Source organism: Papio anubis, chromosome 15 (genome assembly GCF_008728515.1).
Source record: "Papio anubis isolate 15944 chromosome 15, Panubis1.0, whole genome shotgun sequence".
In the NCBI taxonomy this organism is placed as follows: domain Eukaryota; kingdom Metazoa; phylum Chordata; class Mammalia; order Primates; family Cercopithecidae; genus Papio; species Papio anubis.
The window spans coordinates 74,019,306-74,034,458 of record NC_044990.1 but is presented as its reverse complement, the minus strand read 5'-3'; the positions used below and the strand labels follow the sequence as shown (position 1 = coordinate 74,034,458).

Genomic DNA, 15,153 nt, shown 5'->3' with positions numbered 1-15,153 from the left:
ACCGGAGCGACGCAGGTGAACCTCCACAAAGGAATAACCCAGGACAGCAGCAGGCACCGGGGACTCGGATGCAGAACTGGTCAGCTCCCGGGCGCCACGCTCGCACGGCCCAAGATTCCCTACCCACTGCCGACTCATTGCGGCACCGCAAGGGCTATTATTTTCCTAAAACTCGGAGGAAGTGTTTGCAGTGTTGCCTCGGCGGACAAGTTTGTAGAAGCTCTTTAAAGGGAAACAACAACAAACCCTGCAATATGTTTTCCCCCTTCCAACCTCGCACCCCCCACCCCCGCCTACTTTTAAAAGAACCAACGAAATGGCTCAAGGGAGGGCAGGACAAGCGGATTTGGCTTGCAATGACACCGTTTTCATTAGAACCCAGCCTTCGGGGAACGTAGGGGAGGTGGAGGAGACAAGTCCCTGCAGCATGAACTGTGGGTCCCAGCAGTCCCCAAGATATGGGGGGTGGAGGGGCAGCCGCGTCCTCGACTCTCAGGACGGCAAAGCTCCCCCATCCCCCGACGCCCGGGAGTCACCAACCCGGGCCTGTCTGCGTGTCCCCCCTCCCGGGGTCCCGGGCTCGAACAGGCGCCCCGCGAGATAGCCGTCAGGAGAGGACGGGCACCAGGGACCGTCCCCGGCTCCCTGAGGCCCTGTGGAGAGAGATGGGTCGGGCCTCAGAGGAGTCCAGTCCGGGGGTCCCGCTGGGAGTATTGGGGACCAGAGGGCGCCCAGCGGGCTGGCCATCGAGGAGGGAGGGCCGAGGGCGGGGGCCGCGGGGATGCAGACCGTCCAGCGCCAGCATGGAAGGGAAGTCCTTGCAGTTGGAGACGCCCGTGGAGTCGGTAACGCACGCCTTCCACAGGTTGGCCCAATAGGTGGCGGTGGTGATGACCGTGCCGTCAATGGTAGACACCTTCCAGTAGTCGGTGGGCAACGTGGAGGACACCAGTACCCAGCCCGAGATGGAGACCATGAAGGCGATGATCTCCGAAGCCGTGCTAGCCATGCCGCCCGCTGCAGCCCTGCTCGCTCTCGCGCTCCCACTCTGCGCCGCGACCCCCGCACTCCCAACCCCGCGGCTCTGCCTCCCGCCTCCGCCTCCGTCCACTGTCCCCGCCCACCGCCCCGCCCACCGGACCCGGCGCCAGGGGGCGCGCGCGATCCGGCACACCCATGCCCCGGCCCGTGAGGGGCTCAGAAGGCTGGCGGTCGCCCCCGGATTCTCCACCTGCAGCTGGCCAGCGCCCGCGTGCGGGAGGAAGGCCGGCCTGCGCTCCCCTGCGCCGAAGGGCCGCGGAGAAGAGCTCGCTTGTTGGAGCGGCTCAGGTTCAGACTGGCACCGGGTGTGGACAGCCTGCTGCGCCCCCACCTCACCACCCCGACCCAGCCCTACGCAAGGCAAATAGCTTGGCTTCCTGACTACCTTGTAGAAGCAGAGCAGGAAAAGCCTTTTGCGTGCCCTGAAAGGACACGGTTTGGCAACTCAGTCCTCGGTTTGCTGAACTCTAAAGGTTTGCGTGCCACGCTTGTTTGGGTGACTCTGTTTGACTTGTCAAGGAGGGATCACTGTGCAGATTCTGGGCTGGAAACCGGCCTTGCCCTCAAAACTCGGCAGTTCTTTTTGGCCTGGTGGTATGCGGAAAGTCATGGCAAAAAGGTGCGTGGCACAGGCCTAAAGTCAAGATAGCAGCAGATGGTGCATCCTGACAATCTTGATCTTGCTGGTGTGCTCATACCAATGCACTACACAGAGGGCATTTGTTTAACACATTTTCCCTGTAGGTCCATTCCAGCTCCCAGGTCTATGAAAGGATGCTGCTATCTCAGTCAAAACTGCCATCTTGACTTTTTTTTGTTTTTAAACCACCTCCACCTCTCACGCCTAATTGAAATATAAACTGATTCATTCCTTCATCCCTTCATTGCTGTCTAAAAGTAAACATAACGATCAGGGTGTACTTCTGGCTCCTGAAGCCACAAATCTGGGCATAAATGAGAGAACAAGGACACTGGGGTTATTATTTGTCCACTTAAAAGTTCTTGCAGTTCTTGGTATGAGCTTCCAGGGTTCACTTGTTGCCAAAAGTAACGAAAGGTCTAAAACCTATCAATCAGTCTGCTGTGATAAATCTCGTACTAACCCTCTGTGTCACTATCTTTAGGTAGAGACACTCTGGTTCAATGTGAAGAATTTCTTAATTTCCCTTTGTCACTTTTTTTTTTTTTTAAACCAAATGAGTGCCCAGTGAAATTAGAGGTGACAAGGTGACTGGAGAAGAGAGGAAGCTGGACATGGAATCATCAAAACTTAGATTGGAAGAACCACTGGAGACCAGCAGGACACGCTCCACACTCAAAACAATTATCCTGTCTATTTCTAGAGATAATGTTTAGCCCATGCTCCACCCTTCAGGACCTGCAGTTCAGCGCATGGCAAAATATCTACTGTGTTTTTTCATGTTTTGACAGCCCTTTTAAGAAAGCTTTTCTTCCTATTGAGCCCAAATCTGTCTGTCTTCAATGTCTATCAAATGCTGTAATCTGTGCTCTGAGAACACAAAGTAAGTCCTACTCTTGCAGCCATGCAGCGGCTGGTAGGTGGTGGGCTTCTATGTGCTTAACAGTCCATGGCTTTCGTGAATAGGTACAAGGGTGACGATGCAGACACAGTTATCCTACTGTTCTGCTCTGAACCCCAACTTGTCCTGATGTATCATGTTAGGTTCACTGGTAAAAACCGAGTTTGAGAAGTATCTTCCTAACCTCTTCCTTCTCATCCTCCTTGCTATGCAAATCAGTCACCTTTGAGCAATGACTACAAAGCATCCTCTATTCTTTTGTATGGCTTGCCTTTTAAAAGTGTTTTATCATCTGTTTTTTTGCCCTCCAGCATATTTCCACTATTAGTTCTATGCCATATTCCTTTCTGAATAATCTGCCTATTTATGATCCAATTACTATTTGAAAAACACAAAAACCCATTAACCATAACATTTCTTACTGATTTTTCTAAAATTACAAATTATACAAATTTAATACTTTATTTCCTGGCCTTGTTTGATAGTCCCTTTGTTTACTGTGACTTGCCTATGGTAGGTACTCACTAAATTGATTATTTCTTTGTTTTTACTAGACAAAACCCTGACTTACTTTTGACACAAAACAAGTGTAGTGCTGTGACCTTTAAGACTCCAGCACTTCCTAATTTATCACCTAGTTGGCTATAAATTCCACTGTGTTTGGATCCAAAGGCACATTGTTTGTTTTAAAGAAAGAACTTTGAAGAATGGTTTGGTGTTTTAAACCAGTCTTCAAAGTTTATTTAACATATAATGTAGTTCTACCTATCATACTTTAAAAATCCATAAACCCAGATTACTGTTGCAACACAGCATCCAGAGGAAACAAATTCTGAATTCCAACTTGGAACACTCTTCTCTCTCTGCTGCATCGCCACACCAGTGAAGCCAGAATCTCTGGGGGTGGCCATGGTAGCAGTATTTCCAAAACTTCTAACGTGTACTCAGGCTGAGAACCACAGCTCTGACTGGTTGAGCTTTGTGTATATGTGTATAAGCAGTTAATTTAGCATAACACATGGTGCTATGCATCACAGGAAGAAAGACTATTAATCTCGTTGTTGAAAACTTTGAAAAAAGAAATATTCTATTACTGTAGAGATTGCAACACACAATTTCAACTTAAAAGGGATTGGAAACACCACAAACAATCCATAAATTAAGACTTAAATGGCAGCACTATTAGTTCCTTTGCCAGCTAAAACAGACTAGGGTCGTCATGCCTGTGGACTTTTTAAATTTTCCTTTCTCCTTTCTATGAGGCTGGACAACCCTAAACTCTTTTCTTTTTCTTCCCTAGAATGTACTACATAGTTACTGTGGAAAGCTGTATATTAGAGACCGTGAAGTGCCTGACCAAAGAATGAAAAATGTTAACTTTCTTTAATATCTAGATAATATTATGTAATGAATCAAACACTTTTATTTTAGAATGTCTTACATCTTATGCTTCTCAAGCTAGTTTAGTCAGGAGAATTCTAAAGATATTATGGAGTAGCATATAATCTAAAAAAAGAATGTCCAGAAATAAAAATGGAACAAATAGAGATTTTTGAGAAGTAATGGATAAATGGCTTGTTTTGCTTTAAGATTATACAGTTCCCAAATAACCTTTGCAGTTAATCTGCAAACCGATTTATAGAGTACTTTTGACTGATAAATGCTTCCTTATTTTCTTTAGGATTCAGTTCACTGAAATTTCGTAACAGACTCTTCTTAATTTAAATATAAAAGTGAATACATCAAAAAAGGTTGCCTCCTCTAAATTATTCAAAGTAACATCTTAGTTAACAATAGTTCAGCCTTTACAAAAAGCTGTAGATCTTTTCCAATATGAGAACTACTAACTGATCTATAAATTAATAAATTTGACCCAAAGACATAAAATGCCCTGAAACATATGCTGAACCTTTCCACTTTTGAGGTCTAAGTCACTGGAATTAGCATTGAAAATTATTTCTTTGGCTTACTATGGTTATTAAGGAGAAATAGAGGATCCCCCCACCCTGGGGTTGTTCAGTAGGAGTGAAAACCAGTTTAGCCAACTAAACAGGAGATTTGCAGAAATTCCTTAATTGAGATTCGGTACACCTACCAAGCAACACAGGTGTGCCTTTCAATAGCTCAAGGATTTTCTAAGCATCACATTTGGTTTCAGTATACATTAGCTCCTTCCTAGATTCCAGTGAGGTGGCGTGCTGCTCATCAGGTGGGAAGAAACTGAATTCCTGATGATACTTGGCTCCTGGGCAGTTGTTTTTTTTAACTAAAAAAAACCACACACACACAAAAAAACCTGCCCAGGAGCCAAGTATTGTTACAATGTGTTAAATAAGACATTAATGCTGGTACCAAGATATTAAAAGAGCATATCTGTGTTCTTTTTCCTTCCATTTTCCCTAACATTTCATTTATCTTAATGCTTTATGCAAATCCAGTGATATTTGTAATCTACTTAGCATGAAAGCTACAGAGTGATAGGAATAGTTACAGAATGAACACTTATTCTCACCATTGCATCACCATCATTTATATAAATATATATATATAATTTTTTTTGCAAATTATAACTATACGAACAGTTGCCTTATTTTGTCATTTGGCAACCTGTGAAGTTGTAGTCCATCAGAATGTTTCTATGGGCCTATTACAAGTCAGTGCCATATACCTTGTGGATTTGTTTTTCATGCATTCATTTGAAACACACTCATTCCCAATTCTAAATTATCTTAGGATCATCTAGACTCCTCTTGAGCCCCTTGAGGGGAGGGGTACGGTTTGGGTCCCAACAGGAATACCCTTCGAGCCTGGAATGACTCTCACTCTGGGAGGCTAGAACCTTCCAGGGCTTGTAGACAGGTTGGGTACATTGTGTTTGTCCATAAGCACTTGATGAATATCAATTTAACCTCCCACCCAGGTCGGGGCAGTATGTTAATCTATATGTTTTGGGCAAGTGATTTTATGTCTCTGAGTTATAGCTCCCTCATTTGTAAAACAGAGGAGTTATTTTGGATAGCTTCCGAGACCACTTTCAACTCCAAAAACCCCTGAGTCTAGGATTCCTAACGAACTCAGTCATTCACAGATAACATCAAGGAGAGGAGAGAAGCAGTTTTCCTTGGGTGTCTTTACTGTTTTATTCCCGCTCACTTTCTGCCTCCCTCCTTTGCTAAATTTAAAGGTGGCGTCCGTATAGATGTGTACGTGGGAGGCAGTGCATGGAGAAAATCTAAAATCTCTACATGTAGACTTATTGTCACTTTTTCCTTCTGTTTAGGAGAAACATGTGATAAAGTATGGTAGTTTCATTCACTTAAGAATCAGGGAGATATAGCGGACAGAGGGTAGATGATGTAACCAGAAAGATGTGAGATAAAATTCTACCTCTGAATGCCCTTGGGCAGGTCCCCTAATCTCACTCAGCATCACTTCTTCAAGTATAAAGCGGGACTAAATGACAGCTTCTTTCAAAGGCGTTGTGAGGATTAGAGAGAATGTATATGAAGGACAGGAATGTAGTAGATGCTTAGTAAATAATGAATATTATTTAGTTCACTCATGCCTCTCATTTCCTTGTGTCTCTTTAAATAGATAAAATTACGTTTTTCATAAAAGTGGTATTAATCAGTCAGACTGACAGCAGTGAGTAAGGATGAAGTGTATTGTAAATCTCAAAGTAGGAAAGCAGAAAGTGTGGAGTCAAATGCCAACACGGAAGGGGCTGGTGCCCAGAGTGAGGGCAGAGGGAGGGAAACCAGGAAGTCAGAGCAGAGGTTAGTCCAGGGTAGCAAAGGTGGTGGGGGGTGCGGGGCTTGCAAAGCAAAGTGAGAAATAAAACCGGAGGGCAGTTAAAATTTAAAAGGGTGAACAGCTGGGTGCTGTAATCTCTCTCAGCCCCTCCAGAGGCTGAGGCAGTGAGATCACTTGAGCCCAGGAGTTCCAGACCAGCCTGAGTAACACAGGGAAAGCCCCCATCTCTTAAAAAAAAAAAAAAAGCCAGCCACCTGTAGTCCCAGTTCTTCAGAAGCATGAGCCAGGAGTTCAAGACCAGCCTGTCTGTCTCTAAAAAAAGTAAAAACAAATGAAAGAAGGGACCAATTATAAGGCAGAGAGAGTAAGGGGAACAAAAGTTGCAAAGAGAAAAGCAAGGGGCAAGAAATAAAGATAAAGGAGAGAAGAAGCGGGAAATCAGAGGGAGACAGCACTGGGACGAGAAGCTGAGCAGAGGACACTGAGGACAGAGTGAATGATTTCCATATCCCTTGGTTTTCTCAATGACTAGGTGTAAGGAGTGGGAAGCAATACAGTCTAGTGTCTGTTACCAAATGGAGATACTTGCTCCTCTCCCCGGTCCTCACAATAGAGCAGGTGCAAAGTTTATTCCAAGTTACCATGTGGTTCACATTGTGGGGAAAATCAGAGGAAGTTTAAACTGAATTATTTCAGGGTTAAAAACGCATGTTCTGACAAAAACATACCTATAAGCTAGTGTTTCATTTTGAGAGGGTTTTTTTTCCCTTCAAAATGTAGGCATTATCTCATTTCTATCTAATAAACACTGATCTTGTACCTTCTAACAACTCCATGCAATAGATACTATTTAATAACAACTCCATGCAGTGGGGTAGTATTTTCACTCCCATTGTACAGAAGAGGAAACTGAACCACAGAGAGATTAAGTCACTTGCTCTGGAAGGTGGTGGAGGTGAGGTTTCAATGTAGCCAGCTCAGTTCTAGAGTCTCCACTCCTTGTGAGAAGTTGCCTCCCACCAAGACAACTCTTTGTAGTTTGTGTACAGAGTATAGTCAATATCTACAGTGTGTGAACGAACATGCACAAAATGCATTAAGACAATTCTGGATAACTTGATTTAACTTTATTTTCAGGAAAATTGCTTTTATAATTGAGGTATTTGAACAGGGTACCTGGTTTCCTTACTTCATTTCAGTATATGTCGAGATCTTGCAGTAGGTGAATTGAAGTTCAATAATATGCTGTTTAATGGTGTCCTGAGCAAGGGTCATTCATTATGTTAGTTTGGGCCTGGAACATTTTTCTTTGAGTTCACACACACACTAAGAAGAGTTCATTAGAGAATTCTTAAATCTGTCTTCTGCATGCTTTGAGCTCTGGCCCGTGCTCTCAGCCAAACGGAGCTGGCCCAGTGACTTGAATGGGAATGTTCTGCCAGTGAGCGCCCACCCTTCTTCCCTGCCATCCTGAGTTGGGGATGTTCTGAATGGGCATCATTTACTGCGCTGTGGACTCTCCTTCTCATGTTCATTTTGTTTTCTGGTGAAAACATTTAAAAACCAATGGTTTTAAAATAGCCATAAAAATATTGTTATTTTAAAGGACATCAAACTAAGGTATACATTTTTATTTCTAGAATGCTGAAGTTAGAAAGGACCTTTAAAAAGTTACCTAATTCGATCGAGACCATCCTGGCTAACACGGTGCACGGTGAAACCCCGTCTCTACTAAAAAATATACAAAAAACTAGCCGGGCGAGGTGGCAGACGCCTGTAGTCCCAGCTATTCGGGAGACTGAGGCAGGAGAATGGCGTGAACCTGGGAGGCGGAGCTTGCAGTGAGCTGAGATCCGACCACTGCACTCCAGCCTGGGCGGCAGAGCGAGACTCCGTCTCAAAAAAAAAAAAAAAAAAAAAGTTACCTAATTTAATATTTTCAAATGAGGAAACTGGGACCCAGAAGTGGCTTCTTTTTTTCTTTTATTTTTTGAGACGGAGTTTCACTCTCGTTGCCCAGCCTGGAGTGCAAAGGCGCGATCTTGGCTCACTGCAACCTCCGCCTCCTGGGTTCAAGTGATTCTCCTGCCTCCCGAATAGCTGGGATAACAGGCATGTGCCACCATGCCTGGGTAATTTTGTATTTTTAGTAGACACAGGGTTTTTCCATGTTGGTCAGGCTGGTCTCAAACTCCCTACCTCCGGTGATCCGCCTGCCGTGGCCTCCCAAACTGCTGGGATTACAGGTGTGAGCCACTGTGCCTGGACTCAAAAATGACTTCTTAATGCACATTAGGTCATAAAGCATATGTTGAAGTAGTATATCAATTGGAATAACATTTTGCATGTTGCTAATATTTTTCAAAAATGTATAAATCTGAAAAATTATCTGAGTTTGGTGCTGAAGAAAAATCTGAATTAGAAGCAAGATTTGAATAATATTTAAAAGTTGAGCCAGGCACAGTGGCTCACACCTGCAATCCCAGCACTTTGGGAGGCTGAGGCAGGTGGATCACCTGAGGTCAGGAGTTTGAGACCAGCTTGGACAAAACGGTGAAACCTTGTCTCTACTAAAAATACAAAAACTAGCTGGGTGTGGTGGCGCACGCCTGTAATCCCAGCTACTTGGGAGACTGAGGCAGGAGAATTGCTTGAACCTGGGAGATGGAGGTTGCAGTGAGCTTAGATCACACCACTGCACTCCAGCTTGGGCGGCAGAGTGAGACTCTATCTAAAAAAAAAATGTTGAAAACTACCCTATTTCATCTAGGTTCTCCTCAAAGATATATTTATGTCCCCCAATAAAATATTTACAAGTGTATTACTAGGAGGCTTTGTGATTCAGGTTCATGCAGTCGTCTCTATACATGACTTCTGAATAGTAACATAAAAAGAAAGGAAATCACAATGGAATTGTATGCTGATAACACGGCAGACTGATAATAGACACACCTCTCTTTGTGGTTCAAAGCAATAGCTATTTCTATGTTTGATTTAGGGTTTGTGAAGAATGAGAAAAAGATCTAAAGAACAAAGTTGATGTCATGTTTTTCCTGTAACTGCCACACCTCTAGGATTTCTGGCATAAATCTTTCTGACAAACAACCATGCCCTATGTCAGCTGCCTCCCACCATACAATTCATCCATATATGTAATCCTATAGAGTTAAGCAATGTTTTATTTCCAATCAAAACACCATATGAAAGATTATATTGTAATTTTTTGACATGCTAAATAAAGCAGCCAATGAAATTGGTTAAGCAACCTGAATGATACTCTGTTTATTCTTGAGTTTCTAGAGTTCATATACTGTAGAGGAGAAAAGCAAATAATAAAATTTTATTTCCAGATGTGATTGAGAGGATTCAACAAATTAAAGAATAGATATTATGGAACTGGGTATACTATAGGCATTTGCTAAATGTTATTGAATTTATTAGTCAAAAAAGGATATATGATTAATATTGGTAGAATGTTAAGCATGAACTCTCAAAAACAAACTGTAAATGTCTAATTTTTATTTGCTCTTTTGAATATAATCTTCTAACATGAAGAAGGAATGTCATATCCTTTCAAATTAAAATCTTATGAATATAAGGCTTTGTCAGTTTATACTTTAAATAATTAAATTAATCCTCAAGTAATTGCTTTTTTTGTCTTTTACAATCGATTGCATATATGCATATAAATGTTTATCACTAAATAATTTTTCTACAGATAGTTTGGAATCATGTAATATTAATATGAAATGAATAGAAAAACATATGAGCTAATAGAAAATATGAACTAATAGAAAAACATGCTGCATTTTCCTAAATATGAATTTTAGGCATGAAATTTATGAATTTTCCTAATTCATAAACGAACTAATAGAAAAAGCAAACTAATAGAAAAACATACTGCATTTTCCTAAATTCATAAATTTTATGAATTTGGGAAATTTTATGAATTTTGGAAAATGCAGTATTTTTTCTTTTTGCTACCTGGAATAGGTGTATGGTAACTTCACTCACAAATTAGACTCACCCGTTTCTTATACTCTTTTTCCTAATGCCAATTACTTTTGACTTTCAAGACTCTTGTATTTCATTGGCTTAGGGAAAGTCAAGCTAAGCTCTAAGTGTTATGTACCTCCACACTTCCACCTATTTTAAATGGCACCATTCTTTGTTACTTAGCACCTGAAAAGCTCTGGCTGACTCTCACTCTCAGGGCAGAAGACTTCTCAAAAGGGTGGATTTTATTTATTTTTTTAATTTTTTGAGACAGAGTCTCGCTCTGTCACCCATGCTGAAGTTCAAGGGCGCGATTTCGACTCACTGTTACCTCTGCCTCCCAGGTTCAAGCAATTCTCGTGCCTCAACCTCCCGAGTAGCTGGGGTTATAGGCATGCAACACCACCCTTGGCTAATTTTTATATTTTTAGTAGAGACAGGGTTTCAACACATTGGCCAGGCTGGTCTCAAACTCCTGACCTCAGGTGATCCATCTGCCTTGGCCTCCCGAAGTGTTGGGATTACAGGCATGAGCCGTCATGCCCAGCCTAAAGGGCGGATTTTAAATTTCCATATATACTGGTGTTTGCTTTACCTCTCACTGGACAAATGTGAATGTGGGTTTGTACTATGATTTTTTTTTTTTTTTGCTATGGTCATAACTTGTATTTGTTATTTATAATATAATAATACATGTTATTATTATTATTATTTTTATTTTTATTTTAGACAGAGTCTAGCGCTGTTGCCCAGGCTGGAGTGCAGTGGTACCATCTCAGCTCACTGCAACCTCTACCTCCTGGGTTCAAGAGATTCTCCTGCCTCAGCCCCCCTAGTAGCTGTGATTACAGGCGTGTGATACTATGCCCAGCTAATTTTTGTAGTTTTAGTACAGATGGGGTTTCACCATGTTGGCCAGGCTGGTCTTGAACTCCTGACTTCAAGTGATTCACCCGCCTTGGCCTCTATGTTCATAACTATGATTATGACCTTTAACTCTCATTTTAAAATTATTTAGTGAATGTAGCATACATATTTCCAGTGCAGTATTTTATTTCTGGCCAAACTGGGCCAAAGATGAACCACACTTGTGCATATACTTCAAAATCACATTGAATTTCAAAGTATGTACATTCATACTCTACATCACATAATTCCATGTAGATGAAATAATGGTGTTTAAATGCTGTCACATTCTCCACCTGCCCTAACTCCTGTGGTTGCTGATATAGTTTGGATCTGTCTGCACCAAATCTCATGTAGAATTGTAATTCCCAGTATTGGAGGTAGGGCCTGATGGGAGGTGATTGGATCATGGAGGTAGATTTCTCATGAATGGTTTAGCACCATCGCCTTGGTGCTATTCTTGTGATAGTGAATGAGTTCTCATGAGATCTGGTCATTTAAAAGTGTGTAGCACCTCCCACCTCACTCTCTTGCTCTTGCTCTGGCCATGTGCCCATGTGACATGCAAGCTTCCACTTCATCTTCCACAATTATTGTGAGTTTCCTGAGGCCTGCCCAGAAGCCAAGTAGATGCCAGCATCATGTTCCTGTACAGCCTGCAAAACCTAGCAATTAAACCTCTTATCTTTATACGTTATCCAGTCTCAGATATTTATAGCTATGTGAAAATGGACTAACACAGTTGTGAAGTAACAAACATAGAATACATTTTTACATATGAAAAATATAAGGTCAATTCAGCCTTGGGAGTGTTATTGTTTGTTCTTAATCATTAAACTTGGGTGCAATGTATGGAAATAGTACTGAACTGGCATTTAAAGGACACGCCATCTGTTCTAGCTGTCACTACCTTGCTGTTCATATTTACATGTGATTGGGCCCATTTTTCCCGTCTAAAAAGTGAGTGTGGAAAAAAAGTGAGTGTGTCGAAAGGAGTCTCAAAAGCTCTGCCTAGCTCTAGTGATAGAGGAAGGAAATAAAAAATGCAATGGGAGAATATTGTTTCCTCCTCCCCTTCAGACAGTGCAAACAAAGCAAAAACAAGAAGGAACGGGGGAGACAAGGAAAAAAACTAGAAAGTGAGGAAGGCTCAGATGCAGAGTGTGATGGGGTCATTGTACACATATGCAACTAGCAAGAGACAGAACCATGGAGAAATCTCTTTCTCACCACTCCAGAGATTTGCCCTTTAGTTCTCAAAGTTGGCTTAAGTTTTGCCCATACTTGCCCCAACTGCCCCAGTTTCTCCTAATTATGCTCACTTGCGTATAGTTGCCTCTTAATTAGAAGCAAAGAACAGGAACCTACAGCCTGGTCATTCTGAATTCCTCCCTGCCTCCAACAAGTGTTAAAAAGGAAAGGCAGACGAGTTCTATTTATTTTCTGCACAAGGTCTGATTTCCTTTACAACTATTCTCAGGCATTGGTGCCTATGTTTACTTTCATGGTTGGAATTAAGCATTTGTAGAAGGTTCCTCGGCAGGTTAATGACGGAGCCAGATTTAGCATGCACAGCTGCTGAATTCTCAGTGTGGGCCCTGGGCCACTGGGCCACGTGGTCATTCCACCCGGTGTTCCAAGTCACATACTTGTTAACTGCAAGCCACTTCCTAAGCCAGTAGTTGTGAACAAGCTTTATTAAACATGACACATCCACAAGAGCCGAACACTCAAACCTCAAAACTTGAAAAATACTACTTATCTCTTCCAGTTCTAAGCAAAAAGTATCACATAGTAGTAAACTGGTATCGTCAGTGTCAGCGGAAAAAAGCAATGTCTTCCCCCAGCCCCCAATAAAACTACACTCCCTATGTCAATTACTCAAGCTATTAAGTAGACTAATAGGTTTGATCATATTTTACAGGTGACAAACGTAGCCAACGTTAAGAATTAACATTACTTCTCATTTCCCAGTCAGCGCCACTAGCTAGCATGGAATTTTTGTTTAGTTTTTTGTCTGATATTTTCAAAGAATGCATATATGCCAAGTATTTGCTATCTAACGCATATTAACAACTAAAAAGTGGTCTTTTGTAACTAATGTAAGCAGTTCTTAAAAGTAAACTTTTTTTTTTTTTTTTTTTTTTGAGACAGAGTCTGTCTCTGCTCTGCTGCCCAGGCTGGTGTACAGTGGTGCTATATTGGCTCACTGCAACCTCCACATCCCAGACTCAAGCGATTCTCCTGCCTCAGTCCCCATCAAGTAGCTGAGATTACAGGTGCATGCCACCCCGCCAGGCTAAGTTTTATATTTTTGACAGAGAAGGGGCTTCACCATGTTGCTCAGGCTGGTCTTGAACTCCTGACTTCAGGTGATCCTCCCACCTCGGCCTCCCAAAGCGCTGGTATTACAGGCGTGAGCCACCTTGCCCAGCCAAAAGTAGACATGTGTTAAAGGGTCAAGATGATCTTTTGAAAGCTGAATAAAATACTGTACTCTATGGGATGCTGCAAATTTCTATGGAAACGAGAATTATAACTATGGGAGCTGAAAATAATGAGTGCCTTCTTTATTCAACAGTTTTTCTAAAAAAAAGGAATATGTAAGTGTTCTCAGGACAATATTCTGGAAAGGTAGAAAATACAGTTTCAATAAGAAATAAAGCCATCTTGTAGTTAGCTTTTTATTACTAACTTACCTTTATATATTATTCAAGCCCTTAAATAATGCAATAACTTTCTTCTAGCTGCACTTTTCTAATTGACTCCTTTAAAATTTTTATTATAAAATCAGATTCATCTTCTAAGCAAATTAATTCAGAATGTGAATTTTACTCCAATGAATACAGCAAACCTTTTAGTCATGTACCAACTAAAAAATGATCATTGAGAGAAGGCATATTGAAACAATATTGTATTCCCACGTCTCAGTATAAATACTAAAGGTGAAAACAGGTTCAAAATTCAGTTGTAATGCCAGCATCCTCACGTTTTCTTCTGTGTTGTTTTAAGAGTCCAGTGACTTTGGTTCCTTTCTACCCTCTACTTTGACATTGCTGTCCTCAAGCATTTGATCTGGTTTCTATTCTTGGAGAGTTATAAAATGTTTTAGAAATGTAACAAAGTTCAGCTGGGCGCGGTGGCTCACGCCTGTAATCCCAGCACTTTGGGAGGCCGAGGTGGGTGGATCACCTGAGGTCAGGACTTCAAGACCAGCCTGGCGAACATGGTGAAACCCCATCTCTACAAAAATACAAAAATTAGCCGGGCATGATGGCGGGTGCCTATAATCCCGGCTACTCAGGAGGTTGAGGCCGGAGAATCACTTGAACCCAGGAAGCGGAAGTTGCAGTGAGCCGAGATTGCGCCATTGCACTGCGGCCTGAGCAACAGAGCGAGACTCCGTCTCAAAAAAAAAAAAAAAAAAGAAATGTTACGAAGTTCAGCATTATCAAACAACTTGGGTACTTAAAAATCGCCTTCTCTGTGGAGTCTACAGGAATGGAATCTAAGGTGTTAGGATTGTTGCCATAAGGTGGTACAGCAGAACAATGGTGTTGGCTATAGAAGCAGGCAGAGGAAGAGGAGGAGTCATGGCCTCAGAAATCCAGAAAACAAAATGTGATCCAGACTCCACCCTATAGAAGAAGAGATCAGATCTTATAGTCAGGAAAGGAGGAAGCTGGCCAAGATGCAGTGTGAGGATTTCAGAGCGAACACACACATTGACCTTGCAGCCGCATGGGGTGCACGATGAAGGTAGGTTTGGCCACTGACAAGTGGAAACCAATATGATGAATCAATTGATATCACTCTATCATCATATATGGAGAGGAGGTATGAATGCTCGTTGGTAATTCATAGAAACTGTTTGTTGGCTGCGTGAGGTGGTTCACGCCTGTAATCCCAGCACTTT

At 42.1% G+C, this 15,153-nt stretch overlaps 1 protein-coding gene across 4 annotated transcripts in view; it reads right to left on the bottom strand.

The window, feature by feature from the left end:
- The window catches only part of CLDN10 (claudin 10), a 124,124-nt gene that overhangs the window by 24,581 nt on the left and 84,390 nt on the right, over nucleotides 1–15,153 (bottom strand). For 2 of the 4 annotated variants that reach the window (XM_003913999.4, XM_017951361.3), the window contains exon 1: nucleotides 790–1,093. The exons of the other annotated variants lie outside the window; for them this stretch is intronic. In XM_003913999.4, the coding sequence (XP_003914048.1) occupies nucleotides 790–1,009 (220 nt within the window). In that variant the 5' untranslated portion in view covers nucleotides 1,010–1,093. Of the gene's footprint in view, nucleotides 1–789; nucleotides 1,094–15,153 lie in introns of those variants that run through there. 4 annotated transcript variants of the gene reach the window in all.